Source organism: Oryzias latipes, chromosome 24 (genome assembly GCF_002234675.1).
Source record: "Oryzias latipes chromosome 24, ASM223467v1".
Classification (NCBI taxonomy): Eukaryota; Metazoa; Chordata; class Actinopteri; order Beloniformes; family Adrianichthyidae; genus Oryzias; species Oryzias latipes.
The window spans coordinates 21,908,851-21,925,925 of record NC_019882.2 but is presented as its reverse complement, the minus strand read 5'-3'; the positions used below and the strand labels follow the sequence as shown (position 1 = coordinate 21,925,925).

At 43.6% G+C, this 17,075-nt stretch overlaps 1 protein-coding gene and 1 long non-coding RNA gene across 3 annotated transcripts in view; one reads left to right on the top strand and one right to left on the bottom strand.

The window, feature by feature from the left end:
* ino80 (INO80 complex subunit) overlaps positions 1-17,075 on the top strand; it is a 30,987-nt gene that overhangs the window by 11,140 nt on the left and 2,772 nt on the right. For both annotated transcript variants that reach the window (XM_023953068.1, XM_011492065.3), the window contains exons 24-32: positions 76-169; positions 274-475; positions 1,602-1,742; positions 2,073-2,298; positions 9,409-9,536; positions 10,493-10,587; positions 16,478-16,550; positions 16,682-16,840; positions 16,963-17,065. In XM_023953068.1, coding sequence (XP_023808836.1) covers positions 76-169; positions 274-475; positions 1,602-1,742; positions 2,073-2,298; positions 9,409-9,536; positions 10,493-10,587; positions 16,478-16,550; positions 16,682-16,840; positions 16,963-17,065 — 1,221 coding nt within the window. The remainder of the gene's footprint in view (positions 1-75; positions 170-273; positions 476-1,601; positions 1,743-2,072; positions 2,299-9,408; positions 9,537-10,492; positions 10,588-16,477; positions 16,551-16,681; positions 16,841-16,962; positions 17,066-17,075) is intronic.
* On the bottom strand, positions 16,431-17,030 carry LOC111947081. Its single transcript, XR_002872881.1, has 3 exons — positions 16,939-17,030; positions 16,644-16,813; positions 16,431-16,539 (listed from the first exon to the last, which is right to left on the bottom strand). It is a non-coding gene; the product is annotated as an uncharacterized LOC111947081 (long non-coding RNA).

The window sequence follows — 17,075 nt, the reverse complement described above, 5'->3', positions numbered from 1 at the left end:
TTTTCATTTTGCCGTCTTTTTTATTTCTTCAGGGTTTTTTGGTTTTCTTAAATTCGGTTCTTTTAACCATTTCAGATGGTGACAGAGGAAGCTGCTTCTCCTTCTTGCGCTTTATCAATGTTTCGCCCGCTGAGATGTCCAACATGATGCTGCAAGGCACCTTAGTGAGGTAATGCTTTCAGTTCTACTAGAAAAGAAAGTTGACATGGTTGAAAACCCGCTTTGAAGGGAGAGGATTTGTCGTGTTAAATAAAGTTTTGGTCTTTTCTGCAGGTGGTTAGCCTTTTATCTGTCTTTGAAAGCTGCACACCGGCTCTATTATCAGCGCCTCTTTCAACATGATGCAAAGGATCAGGAGGATGAGCACGGGTCAAGGTTGCAGCCCGGGATTAAGTGTCTGTCTCATAAGGACCTAATTCTGTGGATTAACAGACCCCTAGCCTTTCCCAATGCTCAAAGCAGTCCCGCTCTCAAGGTAAGAAAGACGTGCACATGGAGGAGCTGCAATCTGTGGGCCAGAAAGGCTCCAGGAGCCATCTGCAGGAGGCATTAACGTGGGAGCAAATGTGAAACACCAGGAGGGGGCATATGCTACTCATGTCCCCCAGAGCCGCCATCATTCTTTGACCACACACCACGCCTCTGGGGATGCAGGGGGGAACCTGATCTGTTTGCAGCTGGGTGACCCAGTAATGACTCCCCTCCAGTGAAGCAGGCCATCTCTGCGCCTCTTTTGGGAGATAAAATTAGGATGCCCCCCCACCCCCCCCTCCTAAATGTTTTCAACAAGGCAGGAAGCCAGAAAGCAGCAGAACTAGGTGAAGAAGGATCACATCTGGCTTGGAGAACCAAAGTTCTTCCCTTGGGTGTTAACCCAGATCTGATGAGAGGACGACCACTGGGTTGGCTAATTCAGTTTTGTTTGATTGTAGGCTGTAGGGAGTTCCCAAACAAACCCGTCTTCAGGCCAAAAGCTCATAGAGGAGATTGGACCACAGTGCAGTGCCTCATGTCTGCTCTGCAGATAGCAGAAGAACTGAGCTTTACCTCTGAACATGGGCGGCACCAAGAATCCAATTCTATCTGATGGTTGGGGTGACTCTGGGACAAAGAAACCGTTCTAGAAAGGATGATGGGTAGAGACAGACAGAACCACAGACTCTGTTCTGGCAAACCTCTTTAGATGAAGTGTGTAGGAACATGATTAAATAGAATTCCATCTTTCATCATCAAGTTAACTAATGAGCCTTGCAGTCGTCTTTGTCTTTGCACTGAGCCCCCCCCCCCCCCCCCCCATCAATGCTGCTGGTGTAAAAAATGTCTATGAATTGACTTGTTGTTATTCTTCTAACAGTCTCCCTCTAGGTGGCGCTGTGCACCAATAAAGACACTCAGCATGCATGAATAGAAACCCCCCCAGCATCCTTTTTGTTTTTCTCTACTAAAATCTCCCATCAGCCAATCACCTTTTTACTCTGAAGTTGCCGTTTGTCCCTTTAGATCAGGGGGTGGGGGTGGAGGTGGGGGCTTGGCATTGTGACAGCTGTGAGGTTTCTGTGTGGAGGGATGTAACCTGTCGGGGTTTACCTGCATGTGTCCAGGGGTTGGTGTTCACGGCCTCCACACCCCCCATACTGGGACACCGAGACGTGAAGATCCACAGCAGGAGCTCCCCCACCCCCACCCTCAGGCCCCTCCAGCCCATACTGACACCCAAGTTTCTGCTGGCTGCTGCCCCCAAGGTGAGAGCCTGAGGCGGTCAGCGGGGCAGAAAGGCTGTCCTGTGTTAGCGTGGAAGGAGAGGTGCACCGATGCTGTTTGTTTGAACAGTCCAATGTGGTCGGGTGGGGGGGGCACCTTTGTCTTCTATCACACAGTAAAAGAGCAGGAAGCTTCAGTTTTCAGAAGCTTTCAGTTGAAAATGTTTTTGAGAGATGCATTAGACCTTTCTGCAGCGTCGAAGGACTAAGATGCTAAAAAGCTGATTATTATGATCAGTTACTACGCTTGTGTTGGAATACTTTGATGGAATGTCAGCTGAAGAGCTTTTGGATTTGTTGGTTCCTCTGCAGGTGATGGCCGTTCCCTCGGAGCAATACTGTACCGACCGCAGTGCTGAGTATGAGTGGCAGATGACCCGCAGTGGGGGGGGGTCCATCTTCAAACAGTGTTTCCTCCATGGCTCCCCTGAACTCGCCATGGAGTGGCGCGACAGAGCCAACGTCTTCCACTCAGAAAGCCCCGGGGGTGTGATGGGCCTGCGGCCCCACCATGGATGGTCCTTCATACGCATTCCTGGTAAGAGCCGCCACCGTCCTCCCCGGACTGTTAAGCTGCCATTGGTCAATTTGAAAAGTAATGGATCATTAGACAAATGAAAACAAACCTGTTCTTTTCTTACGCGCGTTAATTAGCTGTAGTTAGTTTCGCTTTGGTCCAACCCCACTTCAAGTGATGCTGAAGGGTATAGAGCCAGATAAACAGGCTCATCCTGGCCTCTGTGCCTTCAGCAATACCCCCCCCCCCCCCACACACACACACACACACACAAAGGGGAAGAGCTGATTGAAGACAGCATTCTGCAGGGTTCATTCATTGACATGCACCACTTTAGCCCACCGGATCACAGATTCACGATGAAGACATTTTTGGCTTTCTAGAATAGAACTGTGTCAGAAACCTGATCTGTAAGAATTTCTGCTTCAGTTCTTTCGGAATATGAACTGGGGGCTGGCAATAGAAAATGCACAATCACCCAGGTTTCCATGGCGCCCAGGACACATCAAGCAAATACTGGTTACCTAAAAACAACAACAGAGTTGAGCATCAGCCACCTGCCTAGGTTGTCCTGGTGCCACTGGCACTGATGGAGACCCTTGTGTTGGCAATTACAGCTTTCCAGGTTCCACTGTTGTTTCCCATGTAAGCATTACAGTCCCCCAGGAGGACACTGGCGTGCTGTCCATTAGCCCTCTGTGAGAACCAAAGATACCCAGGTACACCCCACCTTAGGCTGGGGTGTAGGCCAAAACTACATTCAAAGGCCTACACACAACCCTCTCGTCCACTGACAAGAACTCCAACACTTGGCAGATAAGCTCAGGGCTCATGAGTGAAGTTAAAGTCTTATTAGCTGTCACACACCTAGGTGTTTGAAATTTGTTCTCGGCATTCGACCCATCCCCTGGAGAGCAGTGGGCTGCAGTCACAGCCTCGCTCAGGAGCCATTTTGTGACTTATTCCCCCAATCCAACCTACTAATACTGAGGGTCACGCAGGGAGGCATTGAGTCTCTGGTATGACTCAGCCTGGATTTGAACTCACGACTTTCCATACACTCTACCACAAGGCCAGAGTAAGGCCACACCAGCCTGCCGCCTCTCATCATGAGTAATCACAGAATGGAATAGTCCAACCCATTTTGAAGGATGGAGTTTCAGATTCCAGGCCTCCAGGAGGTGAGCCCAGGGATTGGCCCTGTTGGCTGCAGTACTGCTAATCCAAAATGCTCAGCTATGTCCTACTTGGCTGGACTCTCCTGATCCAGGTATTCAGTCATGAGTAGGGCAAGGATATGTGGAAATCATGCAGATTTACCGGCCCTGGAGGCCTGGAAGTGCCTGCCTCTGATCTAGCCCATACCTCTTAATCAGGAGCACAAGCTCAGGCCCCTTTCCTCTCACAGAGGTGGTGTTCTATGTTCCAAAAACATATCCAGGGATTGGGCTTCAAAGGCACTCTGTGGGTGGTGGACCCACAGAGGAGTGATCCCATGTCTTCCTTTCAAACTGGGCCCGACTGGGGCTTATGAGAAGAGCTCCAGCCACCAGGTTTACCTGCAAACCCAAACCCTAGGGTTGGCTCCAGATTGGGCCCCCATTACGTTAATCTGGGGGATGTAATCACATCTAGTTGTAGGCTTCTCATAGGGGCTGTGCTGATGGACAGACTGACAGATGAGGTTAGACAGGAATCTCTGTAGATCATGATGTTTGCAGATGACATAGTGATCTGTAGTGAGAGCAGGAAGCAGGTGGAGGATCATCTAGAGAGGTGGAGGTTTGCTATGAAAGAGAGAGGAATGAAGGTCAGCTGCAGTAAGACGGAGAATCTGTGTGTGAATGAGAGGAACTGAAGAGGAACAGTGATGTTACAGGAAGCAGAGGTGGAGGACTAAGTTCTTAGTCAACAGTCCAAAACAACAGACAGTAGGAAAAAAAGGAAGAGGTTTCTGAAGGCAGGTTGGGACAGATGGATAAAGGTGTTGAGTTTGTTGTGTGGCACGTGTGTCAACACAAATTCAGCTCCTTTACTTAACCTAAGTGAGGTGTCCTCGGATCATGTAAGGTCTGCAAATGGAGAGTAATATTTTTACTGAACATAAAAGGTTTAAAGCTGACTGATATGGGGTCAAATTAGGATCAGCTTTAAATGAATAAAAAAACAAGATTGTAAATTTGGAAAACAAAATAGAAAATTTGAAAACAGTTTCAAACTCAAAAGTACACACTAAACCTGAGAGAAATATTAAACATTTGAAAAAGAACTAATTATAATCAGAAAAATGTAAACCTAAGACTGCTACCAAATAACAACAATATTTATTTGTATTCTCAACAACTTTGTTTGTTTCTCCCTCTTTGGTTTCAGCTCTGCTTTCAGTTTTAATTCAGTTATTGTTTTTTTCAAAATTCTATATTTCTTTCAGGTTTACAATATTATCTCTTCAAATTTACAATTCAATTTTTCACATTTTCAATAATTTCCTCAGGTTAACAATGTGTCCTTTCAAGTTGAAATCTGTTTTCACATTTTGACTTTTGTTTTAAATTCATATTTTTTTTTTTCATTCCCCTTAAGTTGATCCAAATCTGAGCCCAGGGCCGGCCCTGGTCTTCTGGGGGCCCTAAGTGAAATTTAATTTGTGGGCCCTCTAACTGATCAGCAGCACCAAAAAAACACAACTGTTGTTGTAATATAAATGAGATCTGTCTATTACTACATTTTGTGAATGTATTAATGTTGCTGCCGAAGAATTGAATACAGTATATTGCCTGCATGTTGGATGCGCAAATAAGGGGTTCCAAACCAATTTTAAAAGTGAAAAGAAAACAATATGAATAACAAATGTATATAGATATATATATCTTTAATGTAACATTGGGGACTCAACAAATGACATTCCCAAAAGTCCAACTTATTAAAAACAGCAATTTAATAGCAAATCAAATATCAATAAAACAATCCAAAATAAAGAACACAACAGCTCAATGAGGGGGATTCTGGAAATCAGTATGAAAAGGACCTTTTTGCACCAAATCCATTCTTACTGGATCAAAGAGTGTGGTTGGCCGTTCAGCTGGACCAATTGGATTTGAAGCAGGTGGTATTTTGGATCCAGTAGGCTCCTCTTCCATACACGCCTCTCTTGGAGCCCCTGGAACATGAGATACAGAACTTCAATAGAAGCGAACAGTGAAAAGTCAAACAGTCAAATCAAATCTACATAACCGTTGCAGTGACGCTGGAAGCAGAATGTTGGAAAGAAGTGCCTTAACTTTTGTGTGTGTGTGCAAATGTATGACTTTCTTTCAAGTTATAATGAAACAATAAGTTTGATATAGGTTCCATATTGGGGGGATTTGAACTTACCAGCAGCAGCATCAACGTTTTCCCTTTCAACAGAAGATGTGGTGACAGCAGTTTCTTCTGCAGCTAAAAAAACAAGAATCACTGATATAGCTAATAAAATAAATATAGCAGAATACTAGTAATATAATGGCTCATTTAAAATCTGTGTGCAGGTTTTTCACAATTTCATGATCTTTTTATATATTTATGAGAGATTTATTGTTTGATTGTATATTTGCACATGGTCTTATTTGTTTATTTAATTATGAACAGTTTGGGACTCCATACTCTTCAGCTGCTGTTTATGGAAAAAAAGGGGGTTATGCAGACATTGTTTTTAAAATGACATGCTATTAAAATGACCTGAGATGACATCTTCAGTGATGTCAGGAACATCTTGGGATGTGGACGCTGCACCTCCTCCAATACTTTTTGAGAGCAGAAGAAACTGTCGGCTGAGAAGGAACTGTGCAAAACATCATCATTATGTACAAAAAAACCTGCAAAATACAAATAAGAAATAAAAGTACCCATTTATAAATCATAAATGTGAACACTAATTTGAGTATAAATGGAAATATAAGCATTTATACACTTCTTTATCAATAATTTTGTATGTTCATAATTTTAAAATTAGTACATTTATTTTGTTTGTCATTTATAAATGAGAACATTTATTTCCTATTTGTATTTGGCAGTTTTGATTCTCCATATTTCATGCCAATGCAAGATTTTAAGACACATTCAATGTTGAAAAAGTCGGAATACCTGACCTGCTATAACAAACAGCAGTTTCTATACTGACATAAACCGGAAAATGCAGAACGCACTAAATATGTTAGCAAAACAATTAACCAATACGATAGTGTGATTTAAATCATTTATCAGCTACCATACCATTATCATTATTTACTTTTCTTTGCTCTCCGTTTTAGAAGGTCATGTCTGACCTCATCTTAGAAACTTGGGTATCAGAATCATTTTCGAGTTTTCCATAGGAAATTATCCCTTGTTCTATCCTAGGCACTTTAACGTTGGGAGTTGGGTCATCTAGACCCACTAGACAGTGCTCTGAACCTTTTTTCTTCAATGATTTGTGATCTTCACTGGTGTCCATGGATTACATGAAATCTTTCCACCTTTATCCACCTTTGTCATGGGAGGGAGAACACCTCGGGGTCGTTTATGTGCAATCTTCACCTCGGATTGATTAGTATTTACGTAAATTGCGCAGCTGCACATAAATACTAGATAATGTAAAAAATACGGCCCCAACATCCTCCAAACTTACCTTCTGATTGATGTTGAAGTTCTTCATCTTTTTTCAGCTCCTGATGGATAAAGTCTCTTTGGCATAAAGTTCTCTTGTTGTCACTTTGATCAGCGTGACAAAATGTTCGTTTTTTTCTTTTTCACAACTTTATTGAAACAAATGCAATGATGTTGACCAACCGTTGCTAAGGGTGGCATAACATCATTATTTGGGTTGCCAGATTGGTTCAGGCGTGTTGACGGGGGGATCATCAGATTTGGGTCTTTTTTTATTTTATTTTTTTTAGCCACTTCGGGGCCCTGGTGGTGACGGGGGCCCAACGCGGCTGCGTAAATTCGCGTATAGGGAGGGCCGGCCATGTCTGAGCCCATAGACTGAAGGTGTGACTTTAGCCTCGTTCTTCTTCCTTCATATCAGTGAACACCGGCCTTATGGTTTGTGTCTCACCGTACATCTAAGCTGTCTCCATGGGCAGACGGAGGGATCCGGCAGACCCTCATGGGTCCGGTTTCCAGCAGGAGAAGCAGTGACGTGGGGTCAATCTCTGCATTTGTTTCTCTGCCAGGTTGAGAGCTGTTTTACCTGACGTGTCCGTGTCTGATCACGCCGTTCTGAGGAGTTGAATGGTCTTTTTCTGTCTCTTCTAAAGGCTAGCATCTGGTTCCTGACCGTCCTGCTGTTGCTGTGAGGAAATTAGGTTTAGATCAGATTTTCAGCATGTGCCAGGGTCAGGCTAATATTTCCATCAGCAGTGTCGCCCATTGACTTATTGATTGTGCAGTGCGATGTATCATTATACAGTGAGAGGCTGCTGCCTGGTTCGATTGCAGATCCAACCAACGCCCCCCCATCTGTCTCTCTTTCTCACATAACTGTCCATCCATCTACTTTGCCCCGTGCTGCTGCTCTTTGTGTCGTCTCCTCTGGGCGCATCTGGCCCTTCTTCGTGGCTCGTGGCGCCTCCTTTTTGGCAGCACAAGCAGCACAGAGGACTGGAGTGGAGCATTAATGACATTAGCACGGCTCTTGGTTTGGAAGCATCAGGGACCAGGCACGGGGGCTGGACGCGGCTTAATTAGCTGGCAGCACGCCTCTAATTGGGTCAGGACCATGTCAGGCCCTTGGTTCTGGCTCTACAGGGATTGAATTACGATGTCAGGGGACAGTCTGCGTGAAGGAAGGAGGAGAGGAAGGGGGGAGGAGGGGAAATATGGCAATAATGAGGTGGGGGGGGGGGGGGGGGGGGTGACAGGGAAGCAGCCTAATCTGCCAGAAGGCAGTGAGGACTGGGAGGAAATGGTGGTTGAAATGTGTATCCATAGCAACAATAGAGGGGTGCTACACTGTCTGTGACTTTGTGTGGTGGAGATGAGGCCTGAAGGGAACATGATGTTCCTTTTTGCTGCTAAGCCAAAGCGGCAGAATCCTGCCAGTCATCACGCCATCTGCCCGCCTCTCTGCGGTCAGATGTGTGCGAGCTGCAGCCTTGTTGTGCTGGAACTGGCTGACCCCAGGTCAAACACTGCAGTGGGCCCGTCATTGGGTTGATAGCCTCCAGGCTTTGTCCTCCTCCTGGCTGTGACGGATTCAGATCCAGAGTTGCAACGCCCCAATACGGCGGTTGTTCTGGAATCTGAGTCCACATAACCTGACGGGATGTCAGCAGTGACACCAACACAACCAACTCCTTGGAAGGTTTTTCCTCTTTTGTGTGAAAAGGTTGGTAAATGTCCCGTTTCCTGCAGCCTTTCTGTCCCCTTCTCCTTTGATCGAAGCGTCTACAGAGAAAGAGTTCAGCATTAGTAATACATATACAGCACTTTGCTAGCTTTAAGGCCCAAAGCTTCACAGTCTCACTCATGCACACACGCTACAGGACAAAAGCCCTCTGGACTGTCTGGTTTCTTTTCTCTAGACTGTTTGTTTCAATCTTGAATTGAAAAGTGTAACATGATGACTTTAGTTAATGCCTTTGGTTCTTTTGTCTGACTAAAGTATTCAGTCAGCTACCAATTAGCCAAGTATTACTACTGAAAAAGATGAGCAAGGCCTGATACTTTTATCAGAGAAACACCTCAACTATGAAGGGAAAGAATCAAGAAATGTGGGAATTTTTAATGAGGTTTTTGGTAGATTTCTGGGTCAAATAAGTATTTGGTCACCTACAAACAAGCAAGATGTCTGGTTCTCACAGGCCTGTAACTTCTTACTGGTTACCTGTATTGATGGCTCATGTTTGAACTGGTTATCTATAGAAAGACACCTGTCCACAACCCCAGTCACACTCCAAACTCCTATGGCCACAGAGCTGTGTGTGAAAACCTTATGAAGAGTTTCACAAACCATTTGGCCTTTGTCATAACAAAGTATTGACATTATTGAGAAAATACTTCTTTTCCACCATAATCTGCAACAAAATACTTTTTGCTCCCGTATAGGTTTAGGAAACTCCAGATTCAGCTCTGGAGTGAAAGGAAAGTGATGCCTGCGTCTTCTCTTTTCAGATAAGGAAAGCCTCATCACTGAGAGTGGCAAGCTTCATACCTTGGACCTGTTGTTGAGTCGACTGAAGACCCAGGGTCACAGAGTCCTCATCTATTCCCAAATGACTCGCATGATAGACCTGCTGGAGGTACAGAAGCATTCCTATTCACCTCCTATGTTTGTTAGTGTCCATCAGCTTCGTCCTCTTACTTTTAGGGAGCTGCAGATTCTTTAGCTCCACTTTAATGTTTTAAATGGCTTTTATAAGGACATTGAAATATATCTGCCATTAAAAACCGGTGATCAGGATGATCACAACACACAACGAATAACTCCAAAAGTACAAACGGAAAAGTATTTTATTCGATGAAAAAATGCTGTTGTAGCTGTGCCGTAGGTGCTACAGTCTTCCTGCTCTGCTCCATTCTGATCATCCAATCAGACAAACAGATCCATGAACGTCTCTGTTTTCTGGGATCTGGATCTAAACTGGATGGATGGATAGATCTAAAATCACCTTTTTTGTTGCATCCCTAATGTTAGGTTGGGGTTGTGAGGAGCTGTCATCTAGCAGGAGAGAGTGTAAACAGAGAGCTCTCAGTTATTGGTGACGGGAAGGGGGGGCGGGGTTGCTCCATGCCACAGCTCACCACTGGGAATGTTTTGAAAATGGATGAAAGGGCGATGGGAGCGGGACTTTAAGCCCTGACAACATAACCGACCATCTGGGAGGAAAGTTCCACCTTTAGAAGAGATTTCAAACATGTTGAGAGGTTTGATCAGAGCCGCTCCAAGAGGATCGTACGTTTGTCCAACCAAAGCGTCCGTTCATCAGAGTGTCAGAAAGATCCTGGTAAATGCTGTTCTGTCAGCTGATGTTCTAGGATTTGGGGAGCAGATTTCAACAAAACACAAAGGTTTCATCAGGGTGGGGGGATTTCTCCAAAGGAAATTTAAAGTGAATGTTGTAACAAGTACTAAGACATTTCTACGTGTAAGGCTATGGTTTAATAAAAGGAGGGATTCCATGTGAAAATAGGAATAGTCCAGTCTTTCATTATTATCCATGGTTATATTTTATCTGCCCCCCCCTCCCCCCTACAGGAATACATGGTTTATCGTAACCACACCTACATTCGCCTGGATGGATCCTCCAAGATTTCGGAACGCAGAGACATGGTGGCTGACTTCCAGAGCCGGTGTGTAGTGTCTGTTTGTCTGTTTGTGTTTGCTCCTGCACATGTGGGGTGAGGTTGGGGGTCCCATTCTGTTGTGTAGGGTGGGCTTAGACACCCCATGTGGTGGGGTAGGTTAAGCTGTCAGGCGCCAGAGCAGCTGCAGATCTGGTTGCAGTCTCCATCAAGCAGGATAGAAGAAAAGACCAGACAGCTCTGATGAGCTTTGTGTTGGGTTCCAGGGGTTGACATAGCCCAGAAATTTGCACTGGTCCACAGGGCCAGTAGTTTTTGAAAGTTACTGGCCCGACACCGCGCACAGCGAGACCCGCCGCTCCGCAGGTGCTTGCAACTTTAGGGGGGTCCGGGGGCATGCCCCCCCGGAAAATTTTAATATGGTGCAATTTGGTGCATTCTGGTGACATCTAGCACTTATTTATACACTTTTCAATGACTAAAAATAGAGCATATCAAACTTAAATCTGCTCTAGTCTGTTTCAGATGTTTTGAAGAGAGCGCTGCAGTGTAGTAGGAAACACTAGTTAAGAAGTTTTCATGGTGCTTCTAATCACTGCTATTTCACATTTGTTCCTAATCAATAGTTAAGAAGTTTTATTGACTTTTTTGCCCTGACTGCCTTAAGGTTCTGCTTTTTGTTACTGTTGCAAAGTTACATTTACTTTTTAGTTACTTTAGTTACCTAATTAAATTAAATAATTGAAAAATTAAATACAATTAAATTACTGAGACCATTCAGCTAACTAGAAATACTTACTGCTTACAGTGTTGTAAAGAAAAACAAAATTAAGTAGTTTGACCTTATACTCCAGGGGTCGGGAACCTATGGCTCGCGAGCCATATATGGCTCTTTTGATGGTCACATGTGGCTCGCAGACAAATCTTTAATTATAGTTTTTTTTTTTTTCATTAGACCAGTCCTTCTCGGGCGCGATGCGATGCCAGACGCGCGCAGTAGTAGCAGTGCTTAGAGAGAGAAATCTGCGCCAGCGCTATCAGTTACTATTATCTATTATTTCACAGAGTTTGTACCAGCTGGAAACCTGTGAATTGACGTGCCTAAAACTGCGCGCTCCCGTCTCTGAGAAAGAGCGCGCAGATGCGGGGACGGGATGTTAGAGGGAGAAAGCAGAGGGTGGGGGTGGGGTGTTCTGGGGACAGGCAGCAGGTGAATCGCGCAGGGATTGTAAAAACGTAAAACCCGCTTCCCGTCACTCACTGCAGCGTGTGAGTGTGTGTTTGGCTCCCCGTCTGCATGTGAGCAGTCTTTGTCACATCTACAGAACATTCAGACCTACGATGACGTTTAAAGTCTCAACGCCTGCATGAAGCAGAAACTCACCACGTATCAACCAGACTAGACCATCAGCAAAACTACCACGAGAAATACTCATCATTTATTAGCAACAGCATAACGATGTTATTAAAAAAGAATCCACAGACTTATTGTACTTTAAAAATGTTGAAATTAAATCAAATGCACACATTCATTTGTATATTTAGTTTTAAACAAATTGTCGCGGACTGAGTTGGGTGGCTGTTGGGTCGCGTTAAAAGTTCTGGAGTTCATTGAACGCGTCAAGCAGAGATCTGATTGGCCCTCAGTTCTGTCGCTCAGCCTGTTGTTAGGTAGTTTGGACCAATGGGGTTCAGCTATGGGCCGAATAAGGGAAATGGGAGGGCTGCAGCGGGAGCAGGGGAATATAAAGTTGGGAGAAGCGCTCTCGTGTCGGCGGGAGAGATTCAGGAGTTGCTGAATTAATTGAAGGGCGTTTGTTGCGGTCTGCAGTAATCGGAATAAAGAACTTTAAATGAGGTTAAGTCTCAGTGCCTCAGTGTGGGGAAGGGACACTACATTATTGTATGGCTCTTTCGAAATTACATTTCAAAATATGTGGCATTTATGGCTCTCTTGGCCAAAAAGGTTCCCGACCCCTGTTATACTCCATTTGAGTCTGAGATTCAGGTATTTTGAGTTGCCTTTGATTCTTTGACATTCAGCTTAAAGCTTAGTGGATACAGTTTCATCTTCAATGCATTCATTAAATATCTTGCTGTCCATACTACTAATTAATAACTACTAACATATTCCTATCTATTCCTGTCATGTCTTCCACATCTCTGACATGCTTCAGTCTCTCTTCAGTGACGGTGTTGGATTTATGATCATCGCGGTGAAAAACCACCAGGGGGCGCGCGCTGATATGTGTGTCAGTTTAAATATATCTGCCTAAAATGTAATAATAACCCACTGGCTTGTTCCTTCGTTGTTGCTGTTTAACATTGTTTAGTATTGAATTGTTACATTCAATAAAGTTTGAAAAAAAAATTGAGTGAGCACGTGCCGCGTGGTGCTCGGCAGTGACAGCCGCGCGCGCAGGCGGGAGAGGAGGAGAAGAGTGATAAAAGGTTTCCCATAGAAACCCTTGAAGTCTGAACACAGGACTAGCAGAAAAAGTGAATTATAAAGACGAGGTAAATCTACACGTTTTCGCAAAATATACTTTATTGTAAAAGGTGAAAAATGTATTAATTGTTAGATATTTTAGTGGCCCGAGCGGACAAGTAAAAAATAAAGTCTTGTGGTCCGTACTGCTCGAAAAACAGGACCGGGCCAGCGGACAAATGGCTATGTCGAGCCCTGGGTTCTCTGGGGTTTAAAGAGTTGGAGTTGGATTTGATTAAAGAGTCATGCACTCATGCGCCCATCTGACACTGAAAGACAGAACACAGAAAATTGCCATAACTAAAAAACAATAATCCACCCAATCAGAGTCTAACAGAATACAGAGTCCATTCTATTGTCCATGCCTTTGCCTAAGTAGTAGCCAAACAGAAAATGTCATTTTCAAAATGCTGATGTAAAATGTTATCTTCAGATAACCAAAACAAATCAGGACATTTCTTTTCTATGACCTCAAACAAACAAAGTTTGTGTTTTTCATACAAAGGACAATAGATCAGAAAATGAAATTCATCCTCCACCTCCAAAGTCTTTCCTCTCTGGAAGGCCTTTACTATGGAAGCGATTATGTAGCATAAATAAAAAGCAAATTCAAAACCAGAAATGCTTTTTCATTTTCAAAATGAAAAAGCATTTTTTGACTCAAAAATATAATGAAAAAGCAATCCACCAAAATGCTTTTTCATTTCCTTCCTCAACACAGCTTATTCTGTCACTTAATTAAAATTAAAATTAAAATGGTATTTGACATTTCATTTTCAAGACGTTCTCTGGTAAATGTGTAGCATAATTCATTTAGAAATGTCTAATTTGACCATTAAAATGGATTAACAGAAATGCTTTTTAATTTTCAAAATGAAGCTGCATTTTTTTACTCAAAATTAAAAAAAAAAGCAATATTTCAAAATGCTTTATCATTTTATACTTCAACACAGCTTTTTCTGTCACTTAATTAAAATGATAAATAAAATGGTATTTGACATTTCATTTTCAAAAAGGTCCCTGGTAAATGTGTACCAAAATTCATTTAGAAATGTGTCATTTGACAATTAAAATGGATTAACAGAAATGCTTTTTAATTTTCAAAATGAAGCTGCATTTTTTGACTCAAAATTAAAAAGAAAAAGCAATATTTCAAAATGCTTTTCATTTTATACTTAAAACCGCTCATTCTGTGTCATAATTCAAATGAAAATGCAAAGAGGGGATTGCATTTGCATTTTAACATCCACCCCGCGCAAGTTGTCACAATATTCAATTCGAAAAAGCATTAGCAGAGGGGAGGCGGGGCGATGACGTCACTGCTTTCTCCGTGTGTCCGGCCGCTGACACACACACACACGCACCAAGAGCAGACTGTGTTAGCGGCAGAGACGAGGGTTTTGTGATGGTTGTGAACTTCTGATGAGTTTCCACAGCTTCTCAGGACTACATAGCTGCATGTCCGCCTTCTGCGGTCCTCCTCCTGACCCACCGCGGACAAGCTTTTTCTGCGGACCGCCAGCTGCCTTCGCACTGCGGAGCGCGAAGCTCCGATGATCGCTGAAGGCGGAAATGCTGCTGCGATCTGAGAAACCATCAAATGAATTTGTGTTTCCAGTGGTGTCCAGAACAAAATAAAGACTGATTCCCACATATTTACACATTTATTTGCAGCTTCGCGGTGAATTTGCTGTTTGATTTATTAAGATCCAGGAGATCCAGGTTTGAGCAGTCCAGGTCCAGCGGTTTGTGAACAGGACCCGGTTTTAGGTGATCTTAATGTGAAAAATGCAGCAGAATGTTCCTTTAGTGCCCTCGCGAATCAGAAGCTGTGAATCGTAAGCCAAACTTCAGCGTCGTCTGACCGCACGGATTTAAAAACATATAATCGAGCAGAGCAGGCCGTAAAATATTAGCATAACTATAATAAAAGCACATTATGAGGATAGTCTCCTGCAGCTTCGCGCTGAGTGAGTGTTTTTGGTCCAACCAGCAACGTTTAGCATGGAGAAATCTGCTGTCTGTTGATGGAGCTCCAGCTGTCATCAAACAGTAAATTCACCGCGAAGCTGCAGATCAAGGTGTAAATATCTGTGAATTACATCAGTCTTTATTTTGTTCTGGACACCACTGGAAACACAAATTCATATGATGGTTTCTCAGATCGCAGCAGCATTTCCGCCTTCAGCGATCATCGGGAGCTTCGCGCTCCGCTGTGCGAAGGCAGCTGGCGGTCCGCAGAAAAAGCTTGTCCGCGGTGCGTCAGGAGGAGGACCCCAGAAGGCGGACATGCAGCTATGTAGTCCTGAGAAGCTGTGGAAACTCATCAGAAGTTCACAACCATCACGAAACCCTTGTCTCTGCCGCTAACACAGTCTGCTCTTGGTGCGTGTTTGTGTGTCAGTCAGCAGCCGGACACACGGAGAAAGCAGTGACGTCATCGCCCCGCCTCCCCTCTGCTAATGCTTTTTCGAATTGAATATTGTGACAACTTGCGCGGGGTGGATGTTAAAATGCAAATGCAATCCCCTCTTTGCATTTTCATTTGAATTATGACACAGAATAAGCGGTTTTAAGTATAAAATGAAAAAGCATTTTGAAGTATTGCTTTTTCTTTTTAATTTTGAGTCAAAAAATGCAGCTACATTTAGAAAATTAAAAAGCATTTCTGTTAATCCATTTTAATTGTCAAATGACACATTTCTAAATGAATTTTGGTACACATTTACCAGGGACCTTTTTGAAAATGAAATGTCAAATACCATTTTATTTATCATTTTAATTAAGTGACAGAAAAAGCTGTATAGAGGAAGGAAATGAAAAAGCATTTTGAAATATTGCTTTTTCTTTTTAATTTTGAGTCAAAAAATGCAGCTTCATTTTGAAAATTAAAAAGCATTTCTGGTTTTGACTTTGCTTTTTATTTATGCTACATAATCGCTTCCATACTTTACAGCGCCCTACCTCCACCTGTAGGGGGAGCACTCCTGCTCTGAGTGGAGCACATACGGGTCTTTTCCTCGTTTTAAGTTGTGCAGAACATATGGCTCAGTAGAGAAATTGTTCTTAATTTGCAAATAAGTTTGTAATTTTTGTTTTTTGAAGCAGTTTCATTTTCCAGTCTTTTTCATAAATATAAATAAAATTTTCTTTAACATGAACTCTCTTACATTTTAAGCTATTAAAAATAGTGATTGTAAGTTCACGGAGGACAAAGTATTAATGAACATGTCTTTACAACAGGGATAAATATGAGCTTTGTCCCAATCACAAATGTTCCGTGGAAGTCTCTCTTCAGGTAAAGTCACCAGGCGGTGACTTTACTGCGGTGTCCACCAGGAGAAGAGGAGTTAGTTTGTGCTGATGGTATCTTATCTTATGCCTCCATGCGTGGAGGACTTCAGCGTTTCCATAGTCGTGTTAAAGGCTGTTTCCCTCTGTGCTCCACAGAACCGACATCTTTGTGTTCCTGCTCAGCACCAGAGCTGGAGGACTTGGCATCAACCTCACTGCTGCTGACACCGTGAGTGACGGAGGAAAAAAGATCAGTGACCATCAGAGTCCTCTAGCAGCAACGTTTCTTTCAGACAGTAGAAATCTGACTCTAAAATCGCACCGTAAGCAAGCAGAACCAGCGCCTCTCTTTGTTTGCAGGTTATCTTCTACGACAGCGACTGGAACCCAACGGTAGACCAGCAGGCCATGGACCGGGCCCACAGGCTGGGTCAGACCAAGCAGGTCACTGTGTACCGCCTCATCTGCCAGGGTACCATCGAAGAGAGGATCCTGCAGCGGGCCAAGGAGAAGAGCGAGGTGAGAAACACAAGCCAACAATCTTTTTTCTCAGCCAAAGACGTGACTGCATTGTTCAAATGAACCGTGTTTTAGCTCAATGAAGGCCAGATGAGAACCTTCTTCTGTTCCTTTGTGACCAGATCCAGAGGGTGGTGATCTCTGGGGGCAGCTTCAAACCAGACACCCTCAAACCCAAGGAGGTGGTCAGTCTGCTGCTGGACGATGATGAACTGGAGAAGAAGCGTGAGTTCAG